The 23,251-nt window shown below is 43.4% G+C and overlaps 1 protein-coding gene across 3 annotated transcripts in view; it reads left to right on the forward strand.

Annotated features, from left to right (window-relative positions):
- The window catches only part of DPF3 (double PHD fingers 3), a 240,695-nt gene that overhangs the window by 209,179 nt on the left and 8,265 nt on the right, over positions 1-23,251 (forward strand). For all 3 annotated transcript variants that reach the window (XM_036913301.2, XM_036913300.2, XM_036913302.2), the window contains exon 9: positions 18,118-18,230. In XM_036913301.2, coding sequence (XP_036769196.1) covers positions 18,118-18,230 — 113 coding nt within the window. The remainder of the gene's footprint in view (positions 1-18,117; positions 18,231-23,251) is intronic.

Below are 23,251 nucleotides of genomic sequence, written 5' to 3' on the forward strand. Positions count from 1 at the left end.
TCTCTCCCTTGGGTTTCAAGCCACCGTAGCAACGGGACCCACGGCCTGGAACTCAGGGAGAAGTCCCTGCTGGGGATACCAGTTTGGAAGATACAAGTGTGCAGATGAAACTTAAAGGAAGTGAGTCTAACCAGATAAAATGAAGAGTCTGGAATAAGAGAAGAGGAGGATCGAGCTCAAGAGACTGCGAGGGGGCAGCCAGAGAGGTGGGGGAGGACAGGGAGGGTGCAGAGGGGAGAGTGCGGAGAGGCGCATGGAGAGTGCTAGTTCTTTTAGGACATTGTGCTGAAAGAAGAGCATGAATTGGGTCCTCAGTGGAGGGAGATGTCCAGGCAGGAAGGTCTCTTTGAAAGATGGGAGCTCTTACAGCATATTTGTTTGCGGGCAGAATGGCTGACTAGAGAGAGGGAAACGCATGATGCTGAAGGGAATGATAACAGGAACAAGGTTCTCCACGCGGTGTGAGGTGGGGGTCCAGGCACACTGGGGGCCAGTTTGGATGGGACTAGGAGGGTTTGTGCCTGGCATTAGGATGGCAACAAGTACAGGGGCATGGGTGCGGGGGTGGGTAGATGTACACAGAAAAGATGCGATGGTTTTATTCTGATTACCTGTTACCTTTTTTTTTCAACTGAATAAGGAGACTGTAAGTAAGGGATGTGAGCTGTGGGAGATTTGAGAAGATAGAGAGGCATGGGAGGATCGTTAACCAGGGAAATACGGGGTACCACCAAGATTTGTGGTATCATTTCAGTGGAGATGGCCAGCACACTGGTATTTTTTCTCTGCTTGGTGCAGGCACAGAGTAGGTGGAAGGTTGGACTGGAGTTGGGGTGAGTAGGGGAGGAGGGAGAAAGGGGTAAGCAGGTATATGCAGGGGTCTGTGGAAATGGGGTGATGATGGGAAGGTGGTATGTGATGAGCAGTGGAGAGGTCAGTGGGTTGGCGCTTCCTGTGAGATGAAAGAATTGATAATATCCTCAGTAAGTTAGGGTCAAGCTGGCTATTACTAGCTGTCCCCTTCTGATTTTGGCTCAGGTATATGCCTCTTAAAATAGTTGAATAGACACTAAAATAGAAAATGTCAGAAAACAATGCTTGTTCTGGGGCTGTTTTATTCACTCATCATTTAGTGATTGCACTTTAATTAGGTTGCAGATATATTAAATGGTGCATGTTGACACAACAGAAACAATACCTTAGATCTTTCCTCCCCCTCTCAGATCAGTCCCATGAACACTGCGATGGGCATTTGTGTTTGTTCTTGTTGATACAAAGGAAATATTTTAAGTGCTTCATCGTCTTAAAGTCCTCATTTTGGGGAGGGAGTGTACATTGCCCGTCTCGAGCTGCTGAGGGAACTAAGTCCGGCTGATGCATGAGTCCCTTTTGTCGCTGGCAAACAGACCTGCATCAGGAAGACGGCTTATGCCTGGACACTGGCCAGTATGAATTGATGTCCTTTGCATCCAGCAGTCACAGGACTGTCTGAACCACTTAAGAGTGTGTTGGTAGGAGGCTTTGAGATTGAGAAAAATACAGAACTTCTGGGAATGAGAATAGAGGTTAGTTTCTTGGTGCCCAAACAAATCAGAAGAGTGGTAAAACTTTGCTTTTTTTTTTTTTTAATTGTTTTCCAGTTTGATAAAGCAGTCACACATATCCTCACAATAAAAGGATGAGGTGTGCAGGAAAGGTTTTTGAGCCCTCACTGACCAAGGTGGACTTGAGGTCAGAGTAGCTGGCGAACATGCCTGCTGTCTCACATGCCTGCGTCACGGCACAGCTTGCGATACGCCGTAGCCTCAGAGAGGACCTGGGAGGCAGAGGGTCCCCAAGTGTGGCCCAAGGACCCCCTGCCTCAGGAAATGCATGTTTAAGACATCTCACCTTGTGATTCTCACGTGCTCTAAAGCTGGAAAGCCACTGGGTCACCAGAATGGCATTGCTGTGGCCTGCGGAACTGGGAAGACCTGCAACTGGTATTTCCTCTCTGAGGTCCTCGTTCTCCAAAGGAGAAGGAATAACTCCCCTCAAAGCAAGGAGAGTGAAAGATACGGTTGCCTGGCAGGGTGGTGAAGGAAGAGAGCAGAGAGCAGTCTACGGGGGGATGGAGAGACTAGGTGAAGTACGCACCAGTGCTTAAGGACCTGAACAAGAGAACCTGATGTAGACCAGCCCATGCAGGGCGTTGTCCACAAGCAACCTTAGCCTGGCCATACCCCTTCCAGCCATGGGGTTCTGCTCCTGACCTTTTAAAGGTGACACACTGCAGGTCCTGAGAGCACACATTGGGTGTGGTCAGGCAGTTACCCCAGCCTCTTAGCACTCTGGTTTCCTTGTCTGCATTGGAGAGCTGAAAGGTCTTTCCAGAAGTGGGGCTGTTCACCAGAAGTGGTGTTGAAGGATGAATAGAAGTTCCAAAGGCAGGCAAAATGTAGAAGTGGTGTTTTATTGATTCTCTTATTCTTGTATGAATTGACAGAGTCACTCATTCGATGAGTCTGTTGATGGAGAGGGGGGCGGGAAGTCGCGTTAGAGAGCATGAAGACTGAGTGGGATTCCAGAATAGGAGGGAGGGAATTTGGGGCAGTGTATCTCAGTGCTCACTGGGCACATGAGGCACCCAGCTTTCAGGGTGGGTGCTTCTCACAAGATCCCAGCTGATGCTCATTCTGCTGGTCTATGGACCACACTTTATATGGTGGAGTGTAGACAGGTTTGGCTGTGAATGGGAGTTGAGAGAGAGGACAGAGAGCCCTTTGTGTGCAACAGTGTGAAGTACGAGAAGAGCAGGTTTTTTGGTGCGCCAAGAGGAGGGAGGAATGTGGCAAGCACTTCTCTGTGTGGACTGTGGCGTGGAGCGTGGTGGTGGTTGGGCCGGTGGTCATCAAAGAAGATGCATCTAAAGGCAGTTGTGACCAGACAGCAAAGAGGCTTGGAACGCTAAGGAGCTTACTTCTTGCTGTGGGTGATGAGAGACGTAGGAATTACTGAAGAAGGGTGGGCTGGTACTTCATAACTGATGATATAGGAAAAGTAGTAACCACTATTTAAAAAAATACCTTTTCAGAGAAGGTCTTCAGATTATTTTCTGTGAAAACAGAAGTATGCGACTGCAGGGATACAGGCCACCATTCTGTTTGCTGTCCTAGTTGTTTTGATAGGGCCTCTGACTCACAATAGGGAAACAGGAGGTCAGTGTCTGATTGAACTGTGAAAGGTTTGAATCCCTAATTCTCACATGAGGCTTTGACCAATGAAGCTTAATAGCTTCCGTGCAGAGGTAGCAACTAAGTTTCTTCTTCTATGCAAACTTGTTTGCAGACTGGTAACGGCTGCTTGGAGTGCTGTGTTGAGAAGGATCCAGCTATGAAAACTGGAAGAAAATGTTGAGTTGATTGGTGATGTCTGCCATGAATATGGGAGGGAACAGTGGGTATGTGCCACATGTTCAGCTATCTCTGAGGGGAGGTAGATTTCTGATGATGCATTCCTATTCTAGGTGAGCTAGAGCCATTTTAAAGATACATGGTGCCTTCATTTCCCAGATTATGGAATGCAGTTGATCACTACTTATCCAGAAGGGCTTCGTGAATCTTCAAACAGCTGTGAGGCTCTGTCTTACATTTACAATGTACCAGAAAGGCTATCCTTCTGCATTACTTTATATTGACGGGTGTTTTTGTACTGAATAAAATGTCTTAGGGCATCATTTCTATTAAATCTGAAGACAGATGCTGGTAACTGGAAATAGCCATTGATTTGCTTTCTCTTGTACTATCTCAACTTCCAAATTTATCCAGAGGAAAAAAATAGAGCCCATGTAAAATCAACTCTCCTAACTTTCAAAGTACACAATGAGATCAATTCTCATTCATGAATTTGTTGGATAAATATTTGATTGATTGTCAGGAAAAGTCAGATTAATCTAAGATGAGAATGTGGCCAGTGGAAAATGATCTGTGAGTTGACTGAGTGACCAAAGATGCAGGACAAGCACAGAGCTGGTGGTGCCCTTGTGCTGCACTTTGGAAGCAAAAGCTGAGTTAATACAAGGCCAGATGGTGGTGGGGTTTGATGTACTCCATGGAGCCCAAGGGTGTTTCTCCTTTCAGCAGTGTTGTTTCAGCGTGATTTTTATTTCCTTCTTGTTGAGGGTTTTGAAGGGCATCAGGGACCCCAGAGACTCAAGGAGCCTAGGTGAGAAGCTTCAGGGGAAGCTGCTGTCATCATCCTCATCCTCATTCTCCATCCTCCTGCCATTGCAATTTGGAAAGTGAATTAGTGACTTGAGAGAAGTGGGGGGTGAAGAGGGACAAGGATTAAAAGGAAGGGGTGAACCTTGGTTGGGGCCTCGGGGTGGTCGGGGTGTAGGGTTGTGGGAGTCTTGATTGTGGTACAGTCTGGGAGTGAATAAAGGGGTTCCTGTCTGCCTGCTCTTTTGTTCCTCTTCTAAATAAGGTAAGTAGGGAACATTCCTGTCCTATCTTGACTGACAGTGTAATGCAAATGTCTGGGGCTGCTGTGAAATCAGCTATGGATGCCAGATGTCTTTTGTACCCCTCTCAGAGGCTCCACCAGGAGATCTGGTGATGCGCAGCCCATTCAGGGTTGCTCTAGGGAGGACTTGGATAACCAGTTCCATGCTGAACAGCTGGCCCAGCATGTGGGACAGTGATGGGGGAAAGGGGAATAATACCACCTCCCTACCCCAGTGTCTGGAGAGGAGCTGTGGCCAATGAGGTCAGGGAACTGCTGTTGAGATTCTCAGGAGCTGAAGCCCAGTAATGCCACCAGAGGCTGTTGACCTACTTCTAACAGCCTCTTGGGCCCCTTTATATGGGCTGGACTGGCTCACTCTTGGGCTTTTCTTCCCCCAGGGTTTTCCAGGATTGGTCACTGACAGATGGTGAGGACTTGATGCCCTGCCTCATGTGAGCAAGTCCAGCTTCCTGAGAAATTTCACAAGAGGTTGAGGTCCAAAAATGCCTTAGGGGACAGCTGGTCTAACTTTGTGTGGTACAAATTGAGTAAATTGAGGCACAGAGAAATTCAGTAACCTCCATTAATGTGCCTTAGCAAAATTCTTATGAAAAAGAGGGAAAATTGTTATGTTTAACAGCTTAATGTAGGGAGCTGCACTGAAGTTGGTACGCTACCTTGGGGTTGGCCATCTTGGAACATGATGGCATGAGAACGGACTGTAGTGAAGTGGAGGAGCCACAGGACTAGAGTGTGGAGACGTGGATCCTGGTCCTGGCTACACTACTGGCTGACTGCCTGAGCCATTCTGAGCCTCAGGAAGTCAGGCATACTCATATCTGCCCTACCTACCTCACAGGATTATTATGGGGAATGAAAGAAACCAGTGAATGGAAAGGTGCCCTCTTGAAAACGTTATGAGTAATTATTTTTGAGATAGCCAAGCATTGGGCCAAAATATTGGCTGCAGGTTGTTGCTCTGCTCATATTGGTTGTTCAGCTTCCAGGAAGTCCCTGACTTCCTATTACAGAGGACTTGTTCCAGGGAAGCTAAGTAGAAAGCTTGTTGAAGGTGAGAGTTAGCTTTAGGAAGGTGGCAGGAGGGTGGAAGAGGGTGAGGGTGAGATGGGGAGTAGAAGGCAGGCCAGAGGCCAAAGCTGGCAGCTTCTCTGGTGGGAAGGGTCCTCTCTGCCCCACCCTGTGCAAACAGGTTGGGCCCAGGAAGCAGGGATGCACTCTTGTTGCTCTGTGGGGTTTCACACCTAGTCACTTCCTTTTTAAGTCATCCCCACACTATTGTTTAAATTACCTTAGTTCCCACTATTAGCTCTTTGAAATAGGGTTCGTTTGGAAAGTAACAGCCCTCTATGGAGGTGAGACAAAATCCTAAACCCCACTTTCTCCTTCATTGTTCAGCCCAGTGTCAGGATCTGCCTAAGCAGGAGTCCTGTCAAATGTGTGGTTTTTCTAGAGCCTTCCCACCAGATCCCTTATTGTTCTCCCTTCAACACTGTATTAGTTATCTATTGCTGTGCAATAGGATAACCCCAAACTCAGCAGTTAAGGACAACATAGATTTATTACCTCATCGTTTCTGAGGGTCAGGAATCTGGGAATGGCTTAGCTGGGTAGTTTTGGTGCATGTTCTCTTAGGAGGTGGTAATCAAGACGTTGGGTGGGGCTGTAGTCATCTCCAGGCCTGACTTGGGTTGAAAGAGTCACTTCCAGTCTCACTCACATGTGTTGATAGGCTTTACTTCATCTTGGGCCATTGGACTGAGGAATTCAGTTCTTTGCTGGCAAGAGGCCTCTCTCAGCTACTTGCCATGTGGGCCTTTCCAAAGGGCAGCTCATAACACAGCAGTTGATTTCTTCCAGAACAAGTGAAAAGAGAGAGAGAAAGAGAAATCAAAAGTGATTTTGGCCTGGCGCCTCAGCATCCCCGGGCCTGTGGCGTGCTGATCCGGCCGGCCGTGCGGAGCCCCGCAGGAGGAAACCGGGCCTGCTACGCCCGGAGCTGTTGACAGTGGTGACTGGGGGGCTTTCACTTGGAGTCGGGGAGAGTTTGAATGTGGACGGTGAGCAGTTACCCTTCTACATAATGATAAACATAGACACCTGTAAAAAAAAAAAAAAAAAAGTGATTTTGGTCTGTGAGTGCCTTTTGGTCTCAAAGACCAAAAACAACTTTGTCTCCAAAGTTGCATGTCATTACTTGCCCTTTACTGTATTTGTTAAAACAAGTCATTAAGTCCAGCTCACATTCAACCATTGCGGAATAGCCTCCACCTCTTGAAAAGAGGAGGATGAAAGAATCTGTGGGCATTTCTAGAGAGCGCCACAGCCACCAGTTTTGCTGCCTGGCGGTCGTCCCCCTCCTGCCTCGCCGTTCTGTCGGTTTCCCAGTGCGTCCCTCCTGGATCTGGGTGCCCCTAGAGAGTATGCAGGGCCACGTGACTAGACTCGGGAACTGTGGGAGGAGCCTCTACCAGGACCTGCTCCAGCCTTGCAGGCAGGGCTCTGACACCTGGGACTGGAGAGCTCCAATCCAAGTCAGAAGGAAAGAACTGGTTCCCAGACACTTGGTGCATCTCCTGGGGCAAGGATGGAAACTGATGCTGGTAGGGCTTAGCTTCGGCCATGGAACCTACATCAAAAAGTGACCCCTTCTATCAATGATTGAAATCAGATAAAGACAGTATTCCTAAGACTATTTTATGTGATGTTTCTAAGCTTGAGCTTGATGGACAAAGCCTGTGGAAGGAAAAGCATGTTGTGGGATAATCTGCTTGTGAAGTCTTCCTTTTACAACACTGAAAGCATCCACTCATCCAGGGAGTCCTGGGGGCTCACTCTTCCCGGAGACGCCTTTATTCAGCTGTAAGCACCAGTGGCCTGCAGGGTGACACATTATCTTCAGTTCTTACTTGATGGTGGTGGCCGTTCTTCCTTTTTCCCTGGATGCAATGAAGGGCTCTTTCCAGGTTCTCCTTCTCCTTTTGTGACCACCTTTTGCCTCTGCCTTTCTCACTGAATTATTTTCTTGGTGCCTTTTAAAGCTTTCAGTTCCAAAGGTTATCCTTCTCCCTCCCCCCAGCAAGGCCTTTTATGTTTTTCCCTCTGTGGTCTCTCCCTGAGCATCTCACCAAGTGCCAAGGCTTCATCAACCACCCACACCTGGTAATTTCTAAATCTGTATCTCCGGTCTGGTCGTCCTCTCTTCTGGATAGAGATCCATACTTTCTTACTGACTCCTTGACGTCTCCATTGAATGTTTCATCTGTGCAACAAATGCCATGTGCCAAAATTGAATCTGTTATTACTTTCTGCAAGCCCCTTCATCTCAGCCAACAGTTTTATCATCTACTCTGTGGTCCAACCTAGGAATCTTGGTGTTATTTTCAACTCCTCCCTCTTGTTCACACCCATGTCCAGGCAGGCATCATGTCCTGCTGACCAGTTCTGCCTCTCAATTGTTTCCTATGTTTATCACCACTCTTACTAGGTTGATCTTGTAATAGCGCCCTCACTTGAACTTAAACTCCACAAAGGTAGGCACATTTGTCTGTGTTACTCATTGCCTAGTGCCTCACATAAGTGCTCAATACAGTCATCAAATAGGTGGATATTGTACCTGGTCATTCTTCCCCAGACATCACTGTATCCACCCTCTGCCATACCACCAGAGTCATCTCTCTAAAGCATGAGTACAAGCAAGTCAAATTCTCTGCTTTAAAAACCCTGAGGATTCTTCACTGTTTGCAGAGTCAAATTCAGATCTTCATGCCTGTGAAGGGGGCCCTTAACAATCTTTCTCCTTACCTTTCTAGCATCCTCTTCTGTCGCTTCCCTATTCCTCTGTTTTCTTTGTGCTATTCTGCTTTGCCTGAGTGGACCATGCAACCTTAAATTTCCTGCTATTCCCTCTCTCTATGATGCTCTTTCCTCTCTTCACTTTGAAAACTCCTGTTCATCCTTCAAGGCTGAGTTCAAATGCTGCTTCCTTTCAGTGACCTTCTGAAGCTCCCCACTGTTTATTGCTTCTCCATCTGTAAGTACTTTATTCATTCCTCTATTATAACACTTATTACATTGTAGTATAGTTACTTAAAAATATATAACCTATAATAGTTCTGTTGTTGTTTAACAAATTACTCTAAAATGTAAAAGTGTAAAACAATAAACATGTATTATCTCATGGTTTCTGTGAGTCGGGAATCCAGGTGTGGTCTAGCTAAGTGCCTCTGGATCAAGGTCTCTCATGAAGTTGCCATCAAGTTGTAATTCAGGGCTGTGGTCTCATCTGAAGGCTCGAGTGGGATAGGATCCATTTCCAAGCTGATTTAGATGGCTTTTGGCAGGATTCATTACCTCCCAGGATGTTGGACTGAGGTCTTCCTTCATTTGTTGCCATATGGACCACTCCTTAGGGTATGTCACAGCACAGCAGCTGGCTTCCCTTAGTGCAAGTACACAAGAAAGCATAAGGGAGAGTACTGAAGATGAAAGCTACAGTCTTTTTATAACTTAATATTAGGAGTGACATTCCCATCACTTCTGTCATATTCTGCTTGGTAGAGGTGAATCAGTAAGTCCAACCTATACTCAAGGGGAGAGAATTACACAAGCTTATGAACACCAGGAGATGGGGATCACTGGTGGGCATCTTAGAGGTTGCCTGTCACATCTCCTAAACCTGAGATCCTCAAGGCAGTATCTACATCTCACTCATCTTTGAAACTTCAACACTTAGTACAGGTCCTGGCAGTTAGTAGGTACTCTGTGAATTTGGTCAAAGTAAGTTATTTTTCTTAAGAACCTTATCACAATCAAGTAAACCACAAAGTCAGAAATCCCCTCAAAATTAGACTAAAAGGGATTTAAAAAATAAAATGTAAAACAAAGTGTCCAAGTGTAATGTCTGTCTTTTACTTCTAGGCACTTCTATGATTGCATCCGAATCTCACATAGGAAAGGAAAGAAAAGCAATAAACTAAATTTTCTTCTGACTTGGTATAACTCTGAAATATTTTGAAAGAAAAAAATAGGACCATCTCAAAGGTCCTCAAACAACTCAAGAACTTAGCCACTGATCAATCATCTAAGTCATGGAAGATCAGCAGTTGGAGGATCCCAGGCAATCAAGTGTTGACTAATCAATGCTTTTTTCCATCAGCTACCCATCAGTTACACCATGAAACCCCTCATGACAGAAGGAAGCACAGGGATAACAGGGTCTCCAATCTGAAAAACATTTCTTTTTCAGGCTCACTTTTCTAAAGGAAACTCAAAAGCCTTTATTCAGGAACCACAGCTAGATGTTTCGGATGTCCTGAGAGGCCTGAAGTGAACACCCAGTGTCAGGGATTCATGGCTGATATTGATGTTGGGCTCTGGACAGTGATTCAGGCTGGCCTCCACACACTGCTTTGGGCCAAGCCTCACTTTAGTAGATGGTAGCCTACAATGTGTAATGCCAACTACACATTTAAAAGGCAGGTCAACCTGAATGGCTCTTGTTGGTGACCCTCTTCTACTCCCTTGCCTGGCAATATGTGCCCGTTGTCACACAACCAGCTCAATACAGATCTAATATGCACATGGATGGAGCCTTACCTCTGGTCTCCGTCTGCCTTGTTGTCACTGACAACCCATCTGTACAGGCCCAACTCACTGCATGGGGTGGGTGGTGTGGTTGATGAGAAGTGCTTTAGGTTCCTAGATTTCTTTTGCATTTGTCTTCGGATTGTACTGGAACTGGGCTAGTCCAGTGGAAAAGTTGACACCAATTCTAGCAGTGCTAACTACTTATTTTAATTTCCTTCTTAGTTTTTTTTTTTACTTTGAGTTTTAGCTGGCAAACTTTAGAAAGCTTGTTTATCTCACCAATCAGATGGGCAATTTGGAATCAATAGTATCTCTAAAAATACTGCTGTGGGTGGCATGGCCAGAGCCACAATTTCATGGATAGCAGATTCCTATCCTTTCATTTAATATATAGGAAAACTAATGCCTGGAGAAGCAAAGTGACTTGTCCAAGGGACTCAGATACTGCAGTGTATCTCAAACTGTGGTACTTGCTCCATGAGGGCGGGCTTTGGTTTTTCTGTCTAGGAGAGCACCTGCCACATTTATTTATTCAACAAATAATATTGAAAAGAATAAGTAAATGAACAAATTATCCTTGGTCCTCAGCTACAGTGACTAATTAGGGGCTCTGGAATCATTACTGTGGCTCTTGACATCTTCCTAGTGCTGTGCCTTTGCCCCAACCTGGGCCAGTCATGTGAGTTATACAAATCCAGGTCGAGGCTGTCCCATGACGTGATTTCACTTGAAAAGGATCACCCACAGTGCTCTCAGGTTTATAGATGAGACTCTATCTTGGACCATTATTGACCATGCAAACTTGGAGTATTTCTAGGGCCATTTGGGATGGAACCATGAGCCCTTAGCTGTTTAGCACATTAAAAGTGACCCAAATGGTCTTGCATGAATGTACTTTAGATGGTTCTTGATAATAATGATCAGTATGATAATCTCATGGTTTGCCTCCACATGGTGACTGGGTGCCCTACAGTTTGACAGCTTTTAGGGAGGATGAGCAGACCTCTAAGACAAGCTGGACTTACTGCGCAGTAAAGTGTTTTGCTCAAGCAAAACATAGCTATGGTTCGCACCGTCATTTATTTTTCATGTGGTTTTGTTTGTTTGGTCTTTATACTTTCTACTGTATTTGTCTTCTTTGTCCTCTTTGAAGCACATTAAAAATGATGAGGAATAAAAGGGAGCCATGCAGGTGTCTGTGGAGTGCCACTGTGGCCACTGATTTGTAGATGTCTTAGCATTCCAGAAGTAACACCTGGGACAGATGAGCGGTAAGCCTGCAGATCATGGCAGAAAGTGTACAAAGCCGGGCTTGAAAAATAATCTGTGTGCAGAAGCAGTGCCTGCCTAACATACTTGTCATAATATATGTGTAGAGAGGTTGAATTCTGGATTGCTCAGACTTCGTTCATCCTTTTACAGATAGTGACTCAGAGCCTCATTCCTTCCACCTGATGATCTGGGTCTCAAAGTGGAGGTGGGTATGAAGAGGAAGAGAAAGAGAGGAAAGGAGGGGGGCAGAGAGAGCAAAAGAGGCAAAGACAGACAGAGACAGAGGAGGGAAGAGAAGAAATGAGAATGAATGGATCTGATTGAATGAGATGGCTTTCCAAAGCGAGCTAGTAATATTTTTCTCCTCAAATTACTCTTTAGCATGGGTGATTCAGATTCAATTGCACTTTGCATAAATTCTTTAGCTAAGGCTTCTTAATATGTCTTTGCAGTATGTAAATATTAGAAATTTTATGTGTGTGTGATTATAGAGAACTGTTAGAAATTTGAGCCAAATTATTTCCTAATGAATGCCCATGGAGAAGTATTTTTGGTGCTATTTCAGATTGGGATTGATCCTATGTATTTTATATAATTTCTATAAACCAGGTGTCAGACCAGGGAGCACATTTGAGTTTTGCACTTACTTGCCTAAGAACCATGGGTGTTTAGGCTCTCCTTTTATGAGAAATTAGTTTTCATTGATAAATAAGGTAATAAAATATAATTAGGTGCTTGTAATTTCACAATGAATAAATAATAGACTATGCTAGTTCTGTAGTTATTTGTAATTGTTTTATTTATGTTTTCAGCATGTACCTAGCAAGATAATATTTTTTCCTCCCCACTGGAGCTTTAATGTAATCAGTGATGTGACTTAGCCTAGTCCAAATTAAATATTGGCAATAATGAAATAAAAAACTCTTTTAATAAGGACCATAATGTAAGAGACACATGTCATAGCAGTTTGCATGTTTCTTTTTGCCCAGGGTTTGTTGAAAATGAATTGTGTTTCTCGAATGGTGCTGAATATCTATAGAGTGACACTGATTGGTTAATAACTTTCATGTTAACTGAAGTCACAATTATAACATGAACTTAATCACCAAGGTATATTTAGATGTTTCTGTCCCTAAAAGGTTGGAAATAACCATGTGTAGGGATAGTTGTGTATGAGCATGTGTGGAAGCAAGCAGCTATGAATATGAAACTAGTGCTGGTTTTTCCTGGGTATTTATATGTGCGCCTTCTCACTCAAATACCACAAAATCCTGTTTGCTGTCCCCGGAACATTCTCAGCATCTATGCACATGGGTTCTGAAGAGACATGAGATTATCCTTTGTGTAGTCTCTGCTTTCAGATGCCTGCCTTCTCTTTGTCACTGAACTCAGTGGACTGCAGTGTCATTCACACCAGCCTCAGGGACAGTCTTTTCTGAGAAGCTTCTCATGCTCTGCCGGTCTCCCCTTTCTTCCCTTCTGCTGATACAGCACCCTGAAGCCAAATTCCTATTGTCAGTCCAGAAGCTAGGTCTCCCGTACATGGTGGCCATGGCTACATTTCCTGTTTCAGTTTTTAGGGAGGACTGAGGTCAGTTTTGGAAGGAGTTGGAACTAGGTTAAGAATGCCTCCAGGTCACAACAGGTCCAGTTAAATAAATGGGCAGAAGACTTACCGAACCTTCCAAATAGAACCAATTTGTAGGAACACTCAGGAAGGACTTGGTTTTTAATGATCTGGCTGGGATGAATCATGCACACTGCACCGCTTTCTAAATTCATTTTGTTAATTGGACTCTTATAAATGTCCTGTTGAATCATCTCACCCAGGAGGGCCTGGGAAGGGTTGTTTCCTTTTGACTCCACTGGGTTATTTAAATAGCAATATAGGTATTCTTTGCTCTAAGAAAACTAGAGATATGTGGCGTCTAAATTTCCATTAAGTATAGTAGAGAATGATGGTCAACTTTACAAAAGAGATAAAGATAGGAAGCTTTACCATAAGGAAATTGCTTTATAGAAATGTGCCTCTTTTTTCCTACCACCCTTGAATTGGAAGGACTATCTCTAATTTAGGAATTCCAAGGATTTTAGGAAATAGTTTTGGGCAAAACTAAGGAGTTCTGGCATAAAACTTAGAAGTGGGCTTCTAGCAATTTCCTGAGGCCCTTTTCCTTTTGTCCAACAGTATGTATTATTGCAGTCATTTCTGTGGTAGGTGAGAAGTCTTATTCTTAACAGTTTTTATCTGGCTAATGACTACTCCAGTATTTGGAGGTAGGCAACAGACAGCCAACCTGTTATGGTGGCACAGACAGGAGGGTTCATTCTGGGCATAATTTTTTGTACCTGCTAATGGCCACATGGGTGATCTTACTTTTTGTGCCTCACCTTCCCCAGCTGAGAAGTTACATTGCCTTCTTTCCTCTTACACTTCAGTGATGTCTGAGGTGGAGCCGAAGGAGCTCTGCAGCCAGTGCTGAGGCTAACCTTAGTCCTGCATTTCATGGGGGGAGGAGGCTGTGCCCCCTTCCTTAGGGATTGCAGGTCTTTACAGGGGGAGGCTGATGACTTTCTCAAGACAGGAACACAGAGAAAGCCCATGGGATTTTTTTTTCAGAGACTTCCAACTGGAATTTCCCAAACCCACTTGCTACTGTTCCCTGGTTGAAAGCTGTCTCCCAGCTCACTCTCTGAGCTCGGCACAGAGGACTAAGAGAACTTGAACTTAGAACTGGCTCTTCCTAAATGTTTGTGGAGTGTTGTTGGCTCCAGGGTGCCCACATCTCAGCCACCATCCCCACCCACGGAGGCAGCTCCAGACGCACATTTGGTTTCCGAGTGCCATGCCACACTCTGGAATGTGCTGACCGTGCTTCCTAGGGAAGATGACACTCCTGAAGGGTGTTATTATTAGTAGAGCAGCTTTTGCTCTGATCTGTCAACACTCCCTCACTCGGGGTCTTTACTGAGCAATGACAGACTTGAGAACCTATGGCAGTCAGCACAGCTGACCACCTCTCCTTGAAATCTTTTGGCTGCTGTGACTCCTTACTTGTCGGGTTTGCCTCTTAACCTGTCCAGCCAGTCTACTCAGTTTCTTCTCTTGTTTCTTTTCATCTTTCTTCAAAGCGCAGTCCTAGATCTTTCTCTCTTCTCTTCTCTAATCTTTTCCCCTTTTTCTAGATTAATTAATTCATCAATTCTCATAGTTTCAATATCCCCCTATTAGGCAAAAACTCCTATATTTATTTGTCTAGTCTATACTTCTGTTTTGGGCTCTAAACCCATACATTTGATTACCCACTCAACATTTCGACCAGGAGTCTCCCAAATTCGACATGCTCAAAACAGAGTGGATGGTCCTCTGCCTCCATTTGGTCTCCCTATGCTTTGTATAGTCTTCCTTGTCTGAGCAAGTTCCACTGCAACCCACCTAGTTTCTAGGTCAGAAACTTGAGAATATGTCTCATCATCTCTCTTTCCCACACTCCCAGCACTCAAACAACGGTCAAGTCCTATGAACTATATCTTTAACATTTTTGAAACCTCTTATCCTGTCTTTTTCCTGGTAGTTGCCTTAGCCTCCTAACTAGTTTCCTGGCAACAATTTTTGTATCTCTACATTCCTCTACCCACCAACAAATTCGTTGCTTAGCACCTTCTTCCTTCCTTCCTTCCTACTTCTTTTTTGATGATTTAAATTTTGGTTTGTGTTGCCCTTATTTAAAAAGCTCATTGTAACTTTTCATTTTGAATAATTATAGCTTCACAGAAAATTACAAAATATATTACAGGGAGGTCCCTTGTACCCTTCACCCAGTTTCCCCCACTGGTGACTGCTTACCTAACTAGAGTACACTATCAAAACCAGGCAATTGACATCAATGCAATTGATGGGATGCATGCAACTGCTCACACCATGCTTTGGAATGTGCAATCTCATTTGGTCTAACTGTTAAGTTTAATAAATGAGGAATTTAAAAAACGACACTTTCTGGTACAGACAATTTCAAACATATACAAAGGTAGAGAAAATAATGGAAATGATATAGGCCACACCACTTTAACACATATTTTATTGGTTTTTATATGCATACACACACATGTGCATAGGTGTGCATATGCATAGCTCTGTGTAGTCTTATCATGTATGTAACCACTACCATGATTAAGGTACAGACTGCTTCATCACCCCAGAGACCCCTCATGCTCAAGACTGCTCCTTTAAAACACAACATGATCCTGTCCCTGCCTTGTTTGAAACCCTTTAATGGTGTTATAGCCCCAGATCCTTCAGCGAGGGCGGCACATGCCCGTGTACTCTGGCTCCAGCTGCCTCCCGGCTGTTCCTTGCCCTTCTCCTGGTGTCTGTGAAGCCTCTGCTCACCGGCTTTTCCCTCTGCTGCGGAGCCTGCTCCTGTGCTCTTGTCGCCCCTCGGAACCGTCTCCCTTTCCCACCCACCTCACTCCTTATCTGCCTTGTATCACTTTCAAGAGATCGTTCTCAGGGAGGGTCTCCTTGGTATCTCTGACTGGGTTAGGTGCTCCTGTGCTTTGATTTGGCTCTCCTGTGCCAATTATGATTTTCGTTCCTGGCACCTATCACACAATTATAAGTAAATCAATAGGCATGTAGTTTATTGATTTGAGTTCTCTTGGACGGGAGGAGTGTAGGGTGTCTGGCTCCCCACTGTATCTTTTCTATTTAATACAATGGCTGGCCTAGCAGTTCTCAATAAATGCTTGTTAAGTTCATGAACAATTACTGTAAGCTGGCTGCTTGTGGCCTGAGGCCACAGAACTGGGCAAAGTCAGCTTGCATATACGGGTATCTGCTCCGTGAACTCATCTTTGACCTTCCCAAGGGCACCCTGTCTTAATAATATGAGTATCTATGGCCCGTATCACTCAGAATCTCAAACTGGTGCTTTCTCTCTTACTCCCATCCCTTTATTCTCTCCGAGAGATTGGAATATGGAACAACACTGACCAGTGTTCTTCTTACACAGACCTTTCTTCTTACACAGATGCTTTCAAGAATGTCAGCTGGGTGTCCATCCAGGCTTTTCATGGAAGGCTTCTTTCTCTTTGGGGTCACTGCCGTGGTGACTGCTTTGAGAGGGTTATTAGTTAAGAGCTGTGGGAGTCTGTAGGTTGGGTGGCACCTAAGAAGTCCTTGAAAAGCTTTTGGTTGGCTCTTTCCTTGATGCTTCCACCTGCTATTTGCTAAGTGTCCCCCGCTCCCCCACCCCAGCCCCAAGTCATTTCCATCCCCTCACTCTCTCAGGAATAGCTCAGTGTGACTTAGATTTGTGGAGCCTCAAATTTGAAGGATCCTTATGTTGACTGAATAGACAGGATTTCCCCAAGTGACCATGGTATAACCAGTACTCTGAATATTTGGGAGAGAGGAAATGGGGCTTTCTACTGGGATGTGGCTTGGCCAAGGGGTAGTGGTACCTGTGGAGTTCTGACCAAAGGTAGAGGGCCCTAGGCTGGTAGAAATAACCTGGATTGACAGCTCCCACCCCCACCCTAACCCCCTGCCCTGCTGCCCCACCATTTATAGTATCCTTCCTTAGCAGCACATGACCCCTCACATGCCAGAGGCAGCACAAGGCACCATCTGCCGGGGGTGGCAGAGTTGGAGCTCTGGGGAAGGGCGGACCCCAGCAGTAGGCGAAGCTGTCAGTTCTTCTGTGAGAGTCAGTAAGGGCTCTGCCCTGAGTGCTCTGGGCAGATTCCTGTCTGGTTCACAGCTCTGGGAAACCTGGGAACATCATCCAAGCTTCCCTTCCCTGCCAAATAGAAGGTCAAGGGTCTCCATGTTCTAGGGCTCATAGCTGCCCTCTTACTGCCAGCCTCTCTCTCTTGTGTGAGCTGGGGCTGAGAACAGAGTCCAGCTGTGCAGGCCAGGCCTTGGGTGTTGGTCCCCTGGGGCGGTGTGCTCTAAGGCCACAGCTTAAGGCACCCTCCCTGATCTTGCTAGCTTGGCTAATGTTGTACTCGGGATGGAGGAAAGAGTTAGGACCAGCTCCCGGTCCATTTAGGGTAGACCTGACCATTGTGGGTCCTTTGCTAGACTGCACTTCCTGGCCTGCCCTTCCAGGCCACTTCCCCTTACAGTTCCTGTTCTTGTGCAGGGCGTGGACCTCTGCCGGTCCCCCGAGCCTGGGCATGGGCTTGGGCATGGGCACTTAAGTACCGCTGTGGTGCCTAACACTGTCCCTGAGCTCTGTCCCTGGGGACCTCACACACACTCCCTCCGACCTCCTCCCCTGTGCCTTGAGGCAGTGTAAACAACTTTGCACTTCAGAAGGCCCAGCTCCAAGCAGTCCCTGGGTGTCACTCCTGCCACAGTCAGTGCTGGGGCTTGGGAGGCCATGCTGGTGACCCACGTGGCGCCGTCTTGCTCTGTGCGGGCTGCCGTTTCCTCTTTGTTCCTCTCTGATCACCGCTTTCTCTCCTCATCAGTTGGTTTCAGCTCTGGACAAGAGGACTTGGATGGCATCTCTCCCCAGGAAAAGAGCTAGTTTTCATTTTCCTCTTTGGAGCTCAATCTGATGGATGATGTTGAAGAGTGGGGGGTGGGGAGGGGGCAGCAGCCCATACAGGTCCTCAATTTGTTTTCCAGCCTGTGTTACTCTGCCCTCCCTCCAATGTGGGCATGCATGTGTCTTTGGTTAGTGGTGTTGAGGGAGGACATGTCAGACCCTCTGACCCTAATGCTACCATTCCTGCTTCTTCTAGGTCACCCGACCTGCCTGCAGTTCACCCTGAACATGACTGAGGCCGTCAAGACCTACAAGTGGCAGTGCATAGAGTGCAAATCCTGCATCCTTTGTGGGACCTCGGAGAATGATGTGAGTTTGGGGCTTCCTTCATAGGAGGCAGACATCCAAGGAGCTGGGAGTCCTTTGAAGGGGGGAAAGGAAAGGACTCTTGTCACTGGACTACTGGGGACAGTGTCAGTCAGGACCTCCCCCTTGCCCTGTGCCCCCAGAATCCATGGGACCTTTGCCCAACAGGGACCTTGTGCCAGTGGAGAGAGGTGCGTGAGGGGACGGCCAGAAGCTGCCTTGTTGGCCATCTGCCCCTGAAGGCTCAGTGACAGACAGTGGTGCCGCCTGTGGGTGGTTGGGATGCATGCAACTGCTCACACCACACTTTGGAACGTGCAATCTCATTTGGTCTAACTGTTAAGATGAATAAATGAGGAATTTAAAAAATGACACTTTCTGGTACAGACAATTTCAAACATATACAAAGGTAGAGAAAATAATGGAAATGATATAGGCCACACCTCTTTAACAATGATCACTACATGTCCAATCATCTTGTTTCATAAATACTGCCACCTCTTCCCACATAGTCTCTGTCATGGTATCATTTCATCTATAAATATTTCACAAGTATCTAAAAAAGATAAGGGCTTACTTTTTAATAAAAATAAATTAATATTAACATAGCTTAAAAAAAACAGCAATTCTTTAATATAATCAAACATCCAGTCAACATTCCTATTGCCTCAATTGTCATAAATGTTGACTTAATTGTCTTAAGTGCACTTTTTTAAACAGCTTATTTATTTGAATTGGGATCCTGGTAAGGCCCAGACAGTGGAATTAATTATTGTCTTTCAAGTTTCTTTTAATATAGGTTTTCCCTACATTTTGCTCTTCTTTTCCCCTTGAATTTTTGTTGAGTATGCCAGGGTTAATTTGTTCAACAGAGTTTCCCAGGACTGTATTTCTACTAACTACATCCCTGTGGTGGTGTTTGACACTTTCTCTCTTGTATTTTATTATAAGTTGGTGATTAGAGCCAGAACCTTGAACAGATTCAGTCTTTCTCTCTTTTTGTCTCTCTCTAATATAAAACATATATATTCACACACACACACACATATATACACACTCACACATACATACACACGTACATATATACTCATTTATTTGGCAAGACTACTTCATAAATAATGATGTAAACTTTCATCAATAGTGTAATGCCTGGTGTCTCTTCGCAGATGTTTGATGATCTGCAAATGTTCATTTGCTAATGAATGCTTGATCATCTTTTATCAATGATCTGACTAGACTGACTATTTCATTAGAGGTTACAAAATCATGATATTCTTACTTTGTAATTTCTTCTTTGCTTATTAGCTGGAGTAATTCTGCAAACAGGAACTTTTCCAATCTCATGTTTGATTACCTTTGGGTATAGATTATATAGAAAAGGCAGATAAGTGCTTGATTCTTTCCCTTTATTTATCAGTTTTCAAAATAACATGGTGGTTTCAACACCTATTCATGATAAAGACTCCCAAGAAAATAGGAATTGTGGGATACTTTCTTAACATGATAAACTTTTCATACCTTAGAACTAAAGCCATTATCTTACTTAATAGGGAAACTACTGGGATTTCTAGGAAGACCAGGAGGATGTACACTATCTCTACTACTATTCAATATTATTCTAGAGATATTAGCTAATGCAACTAGACAAGAGGAATCAACTGGTGGGATAAGAATAGTAATAAAGTAGTAAAACTTTCTCTGTTTCATAAACTATAATATATCTGGAAGCTGGAGAATCATTGATAAAGCTAATTCAAACACTGAAGGTAGCAGGATATAATGTTACCATATAAAAACTAATAGCCTTCATATACACAAATAATAACCAGTTGGAGGACACAGTAGTAGAAAAACCCTATCTATACAGCAACAAAGAAGAAATACTTAGAAATAAGTATAATAGTAAATATATAAATCCTATATGAAGAAAATTTAAAAAACACTTTGGAAAGACTCAGAAGTTGATTTGAGAATATGGAAAGACATTGTGTAATATTGGAGAGAATGACTCAACTTTATAAAGATATCAGTTCTTCCTAAGTTAATTTATAAATTTAATTCAAGCCCAATAAAAACATGAATAAGCTCTTTTATGAAACTAGATAAGTTATACTAAAGTTCATATGGAAAAATAAACAGGCAATAATAGCGAAGAAAACACTGAAAAACAAAAATTTTGAGAGGAGACTAGCTTCACCAGAGGTTAAAACATACTATAAAGCCTTTATAATTAAAACAGTATAGACAAATAGGCCTATGGAATAGAACAGGAAACCTATAAATTAACCCAACTCCATATGGACATTTAGTATAGGATAAAGGTTGCATCTAAAATTACTAGCTCAAAGATGGACATTTTCATGAATGGTCCTGGAATAATAGGGTAACTATTTGGGAAAAGATAGAATTAGGTCTATATCTCACATAATGCATGAGAACAGCCTCCAAATTTTCTGGAGATCTAAATATATGAAATGAAATCATATTAGTACTAGAAGAAAAGATGGGTGAATTCGTCTTTAATCTAAATATAAGGAAAGATTTTCTGTGACTCAAAATCCAGAAGCAATAAAAGAAAACATCAACAAATTTGACCCCATAACTTAGGTACTCAAAAACATGGTAAAGTAAAAACACAAGTGACAAACTGGGAGAAAATATTTACAACTATGTAACCATTAAAAGATGAATACCCCTAATATATAAAGACCTCTTAGAATTTGAGGGACAAGGGACCAGAAACCTGATAGAAAATGGGAAAAATACATGAAAGACAATTCACAAAAGATAAGAAAATGGCCCCTAAGCATTAAAAAAAAATTCAAAACATTCATAATTAAAGAAATTCAAATTAAAACGGAGATACCATTTCTTACCTATAAAATAAGAAAAAAAAAGTTGGACAATACATTCTGTTGATGAAGTTGTGAGAAAACTGGCACCCTCATACACTGTCACTGTGAACATAAAGTGCTACAATCCTTCTGGAGGGAAATTTAGCAATTGGCTTTTGACTCAGCAATCTCAGCTATCAGAATCTACCCTAAAGATGAAATCTACCCACAACACTATGAAAGTACATTTGCACAATGTACTTGTAGGTCATACTGTACTTGTAACTGTAAAATATTGGAAATTACCTAAGTGCTTATACAGAGAAGAATGGTTGAATAAATGATGGCACAACCACACAATGGAGTAGTATGCAGCTGTAAAAAAAAAGGAGGCAGATTAATATAAGTGAATTTTAGGGTATATTGTTAAATGAAAGAAGCAAAGTAAAAGCAATATTTATATTTACAGTATACAGCCATTCTTTTAAGGAAGGCACAGAAAATATATGTGTTTACTTCAGTAAAAGAAATACAGGAAGGACAATAAACCAAAGAGATTAGTTATCCATGGGGTGAGTGGGAATAGGATAGAAAGAATGGGTGTGGGGTAGTAGAGATAAGGGGGCAGGGGACTCTTCTCTGAGAATGCCTTTTTGTGTAGCTCTGACTCTGAGAACCAATGTGTCATTTTACATACCCTACTACAGATAAATATTGGAAATCAACCAGGATGTAGGAGAGGGAGATAAAAAATGGTATATGAACAGTAGCAAATGAACCTAATTATAATATCAATAGGTAACATAACCATACTGATGGGTGGGGAAGGGAAGAGCTAACCTAAGTAACTTTGGAAAGCAGAATTTGACGGTGTATTTTAAGGCTTAAGACAGAATTAGCTATACAAAAATTGTACTCTAGATAGTAATTTTTTTCTCACAGGCATGTGAGCTGGTCATTCTGAATCTATTTTATGTATATACAGCTCTGAGCTAATAACAATATATTGTGAATAATGAGAGCCAGGTTTCTCAATGTCAGAAAAAAATAATCAAATAAAAGGGAAAGGTTAGGACTGAACCTTGTGGTGGTGGGTTGGAATAGGGGATATCAGTATGAATTTATGGTTTTTAATATAATATATTGTATGTATATGTATATATGCTTATGTATTATATATCTATAGCTATATGTATACACACATATGGATAGGTGCAGAAATAAGTACAGACGTGTGCATGTGTACCTACATATACATTTATTTCCTAACACTGTCAGCTAAGAAGGACTAAAAACAATGACAACTCTGAAATAATGAGGACTCATAGCACCTAGATATTGGTTTCTAAGTACCATTCTCCAATAAAAGGAACCAAGGATCCTTAGAGAAATGGCTGATGCCAGGGCTGGAGCTGGGAAAGTACAAGAGAAGCCTGGCACATCCTGTGGTACTAGAAAGTAAGGAAGTGCTCAAAAGTTGATAGGGCATGTCAAAAGGATGCAGAAACCAACTCGAGGGAACTCCTAATGGCCCAATCTGGGATAATTTAAGCAACAAAGTAAATAATGATTGTATTGGATTATAACCCAAAAAAACAAAATAAATATCCATGCAGAGCAAAACTCTGATTAATAAATGAAGAGGGAAGAGGGAAATCATCAATAGGCAGACATACAGTTATGGTTGTTTTAAGCAAGAACTATCAACTGCTCTAAAATTAGCAAAATTCTGGTGAGAAACAGAATATTTGCATAGTTTCAAAGTATCTCCCCTGCCAGATTACTTACTAATATACAAAGGGAAAAATCATAACTTTACAGTGGAAAAACTGGCAGATACTACCTTAACTATATGATCACAGTAACATTACCAGTGTACAAGACATACTGGTGTCAGTGCCCCCTGATATCATGCACTGAGGAGGGCACAACATCTCTTTTGTATTTAGTGTTCTTGCCAAAAATGCACACCCACAACCTTCTCATGAAAAAGGTCAGACAAACACATATTGACTGACATTCTACAAAATCACTGGCCTAGATTCTTCAAGTGTCAAGGTCATGAAAGGCAAAGAAGCTGAGGAACTGTCACAGATTCAAGGACACTAAGAAAACATGACAACTAAGTGCAATGTGGGATCCTGGATTGGATCCTAAGAAAAGGGATGTTGTAAATGGGAAAACTGGTAA

Source organism: Manis pentadactyla, chromosome 11, assembly GCF_030020395.1.
Source record: "Manis pentadactyla isolate mManPen7 chromosome 11, mManPen7.hap1, whole genome shotgun sequence".
In the NCBI taxonomy this organism is placed as follows: domain Eukaryota; kingdom Metazoa; phylum Chordata; class Mammalia; order Pholidota; family Manidae; genus Manis; species Manis pentadactyla.